Source organism: Harpia harpyja, chromosome 5 (assembly GCF_026419915.1).
Source record: "Harpia harpyja isolate bHarHar1 chromosome 5, bHarHar1 primary haplotype, whole genome shotgun sequence".
NCBI classification, from domain to species: Eukaryota; Metazoa; Chordata; class Aves; order Accipitriformes; family Accipitridae; genus Harpia; species Harpia harpyja.
In genome coordinates, this window is record NC_068944.1 from 35,594,800 (window position 1) to 35,598,803 (window position 4,004).

Genomic DNA, 4,004 nt, shown 5'->3' on the forward strand with positions numbered 1-4,004 from the left:
GTTGCTCAGTATTTGTGTTCTGTTTTGTTTGGACTATGCCATGGCTGATCCTAAAGTAAAGCTGAAATATTATGAAAGTTTTCAGTAGACTTCAGTAGAAATTCCTATTTCAGTAGGATTTCTGAGGGAATAAGACAATTCTAAAACAACAGTGGAAGGTCACAAAGCTTCTCCATAGAAACATATGTGCAAACAATGAAACATAGCTGAATTAGTTTAATCATGATTAGATTAGTATTTTCTAATTGGTATTACTTGGGTAGATAGGAAGGGGAAAAGGGGGCTCATGGTACTATCTGCATTAAATCACCGGAAATAAAAGACCAGACAAAAAGATGGTCACCAGGAGTTTTGATCCCACTCAAAATTAAAAATGTACTTCTTGGAGAAAGTTTCCAAAACTATATTCCCTTTGGGGCAACTGTGCCTAAGTCTTTGGGTCAGAAAACCTGAGTCAAATGCTAGCTTCTAATAAACTTCATAGCAAAGGTGACATTTTCATTGCTTGGCTTGTGAAACTATAAAGTATGCGGAAAAGGGATCAAAACTCCATGATAAACCTGCAGCATAGTACTGACACCATTCTCATGGGAGCGCACAGGTGTGTAAACACCTTTTCTTCTCAAATCTTTCCATAAAGGAAGTCAAGAATCACAAAGCAGACAGTGTACTCTGTATGGTGAAGTATCATATGCTATATTATGTAGCTAGTAGTACAAAATAAAATAAGACACAGCACTAGAAAGCATAACCACAATGAAGCAAAGCTACTTTGCTTGTACTTTTTTATCTGTTTAGTCATTAATTTATTTGCTTGGATTTTCATATTTGTGATATCCTGCTAATCTAGGTAATTATGCATCAGAATATGGGACAATCAGAGCCAGACCATGTCTATCTCTCACTCCATGGTGTTACCTTAGAGATATTAAACAGTTTTGCCAAATTATTTGCCAAAAGATGCATGTAATACATTATTAGCAATTTATTAGTAATTAGTGTTAATGTATGTGGTCAGTACTGCTGGCAACACCACAAAATAAGTTGTTTACGCTTCCGATTTAAGGGGTGCAAAATTTTATCAATTGTACTGCGAGCCCATAGAATTCAATCTCGTTTAAGAGGCAAAAAAAACCCCCAAAACTGACGTGAGACTGATTTTACACCATGTGCTTTTTGAAAAAAACAGGATAATCAGGAACTCTGAATTACCCTCTAGAAAAGATTGCTTCCCCGGGGTTATATTCAAGCCTGTCAGTATCACACTCCTATGCATGTGCCCTGCTTCACTCTGATACCCACACCCCGTGAAAAAAACGCCTTTTCGTGGCAAGATGTGCAGCATCACCTGCCAGCTAGGCGCTGCCCGCTCCCTGCACGGCGACAGCCCCCGGGACCAGGCAGGCGGTGGATGCTGAGCTCTCAGCCCCAGCACGACAAGCAGATGCCACCGGGAGCCGGGATTGCTCTCCCCTTTGCTGCACTGCGATACCTCGCCGCCCTCGCCCGGAGATGTGACTTCAGGTAATTGCCCAAATCTCTTCCCAGCCGTCCAGCTCCCGACTTTTTAAACCATCCTCTCTGAGGTTCGTGTTCCCTATCTGTTGCTACCTAGATCGAGACGGGCACGCATTTAACTCTCAGGATCAAGCAAAGAAGCGGCACCGGCATCCCCCGCCTGCACGGACCCGGGACCCGCAGCCCCCCCCCGCCCCGCTCCTGCTCCCCTGCGGGAGCCCCACCACGGCAGCCAGCCTGGCAGAGGTCAGTGCATCCTTCTTTCCCTTCCAAAGCGCTCGGCCCCGTCGGGAAAGGAGGGTGGTTTGGGTTTTGGGGGGAGCATCCCAAAGACACCGCTTCCCCCCCGAGGGCGGGAGTCCCGCCGGCAGCTTCGGCCGCCGACGCCGCCGCCCCTCTGCGGCGCTCTGGGCGCCGCGGAGGGGCGGCGGGGTCGGCGGCCGGCGGAGGGGACCACTGGGTTCCCAGGTGACCTTGGGGGAGTCCGAGGCTGGGCGCTGACCCCGCACGGGTGCCGGAGGAGGGAAAGGGCAGCGGGTGGGGGACCATCCCCACTTTGGGGGGATGGCGGGACCCTCCGCCGCTGGCTGAGCCCTCGGCGGTCTCCTCTTGCTCCCGGCAGGGCGGCGGCGGGAAGCATATGTGAGACTTCGGTGATTGGACGCGCCAGAGGAGACCGGCTTGAGAAGAGCAGGGGTCTCACCTGGTTTCCCCCACTTCCGAGTCATCCCCATTGCCAGTGAGCCTGGTCACCCTCTCCTGTGGCCATGGAGAACTCCTCCCACCCTGACACCAATTCCTCATGTGCAGACTGCACCAGGAGAGGGGATGGGGGTCTGAATATGTCCACTCCCCCACTGAGCCCCAGCTTCTACGTCACGGTGCCTGTTATCTACTCAGTCATCTGTGCCGTGGGGCTGACAGGCAACACCGCCGTCATCTATGTAATCCTCAAAGCCCCGAAGATGAAAACGGTCACCAACATCTTCATCCTCAACCTGGCCATTGCTGACGAGCTCTTCACCTTGGTGCTACCCATCAACATTGCTGACTACCTGCTCCTGCAGTGGCCCTTTGGAGAGTTCATGTGCAAGCTCATCATCTCCATAGACCAGTACAACACCTTCTCCAGCATCTACTTCCTCACTGTCATGAGCATTGACCGCTACCTGGTCGTGGTGGCCACCACCAAGTCCAGGAAGATGTCCTACCGCACCTACCGAGCAGCCAAGATCGTGAGCCTCTGCGTCTGGTCCTTTGTCACTGTCATCATCCTGCCCTTCACTGTCTTTGCTAAGATACACAAGGAGCAGGGGCGCTCCCAGTGTGTCTTCGTGTTCCCCCACCCTGAGAGCATGTGGTGGAAAGGCAGTCGGATCTATACCCTTATTTTAGGCTTTGCCATCCCAGTGTCCACCATCTGCATCCTCTATACCACCATGCTGTGCAAATTAAGACGCGTGCACCTCCACTGCAATGCAAAAGCCCTGGACAAAGCCAAAAAAAAGGTGACGCTGATGGTGGTTGTCATCCTGGCTGCGTGCCTGTTCTGCTGGACGCCCTATCACCTTAGCACGGTGGTGGCCCTCACCACAGACATCCCACAAACTCCACTCATCATTGGGATTTCCTACTTCATCACTAGCTTGAGTTATGCCAACAGCTGCTTCAACCCTTTCCTGTATGCCTTTCTGGATGACAGTTTCCGGAGGAGCTTTCGCAAACTGATAGATTGCAGAACCACCTCATAAAGCCAACCCTCTGTCCCCTTCTGTGCCCCTCTCACAGTCATCTGCTCTTCCTGGGGGACTCCAGCCCAAAGAATGCTTTCTCTCCAGCCTCCTCGTGATGGCCCACAGGGCTTCAGATTGTCTCACTATACAAGACACAAACTGGGGACAGGGCGATCTTTCTCAACTTTCCTGCATTCATTTCCTCAGCACTGCTCTCCATCCCTTGCCTTGGTTTTTTTGTTTGTTTGTTTGTTTGTTAGTTTTTATTTCCTTCTCTCTAATGTGCTTTCTGTCCTAGGTTTGTAGCTCACAGAGCTGCAGCAGGTCCCTTTTCCCCTTTTAAAGTTATCGCTTTGTGAACTCAAGCCACACAACTGTGTCTATTACTGGTGATTCGTAAAGCCCAATAAAGGTGTGTTATTGAGCATCTTGCTTAATGATTCCTGTGCTGGTTTTGGCTGGGATGGAGTTAATTTTGTTCATAGTAGCTACTATGGGCCTGTGTTTTGGATTTGTGCTGAAAACAGTGTGGATAACTCAGGGATGTTTTCGTTCCTGCTGATCAGTGCTTACACAGCATCAAGGCCTTTTCTGCTTCTCACCCCACCCCACCAGCGAGGACGCTGGGGGGGCACGAGGAGTTGGGAGGGGACACAGCTGGGACAGCTGACCCCAACTGACCCAAGGCATATTCCAGACCATATGACGTCATGCTCAGCCTGCAAAGCTGGGGGAAGAAGGAGGAAGGGGGGG

At 50.5% G+C, this 4,004-nt stretch overlaps 1 protein-coding gene across 1 annotated transcript; it reads left to right on the top strand.

The window, feature by feature from the left end:
- Window positions 1-2,195: 2,195 nt before the first annotated feature.
- On the top strand, window positions 2,196-3,683 carry NPBWR1 (neuropeptides B and W receptor 1). Its single transcript, XM_052788177.1, has one exon. The coding sequence runs from the start codon at window positions 2,286-2,288 to the stop codon at window positions 3,267-3,269; it is 984 nt and encodes a 327-aa protein (XP_052644137.1). The 5' UTR covers window positions 2,196-2,285; the 3' UTR covers window positions 3,270-3,683.
- The last annotated feature ends 321 nt before the right edge of the window (window positions 3,684-4,004 follow it).

Bases quoted from the DNA above. Each gene is read 5' to 3' on its own strand.
- NPBWR1 (XM_052788177.1), top strand. From the start codon at position 2,286: ATGGAGAACTCCTCCCACCCTGACACCAATTCCTCATGTGCAGACTGC.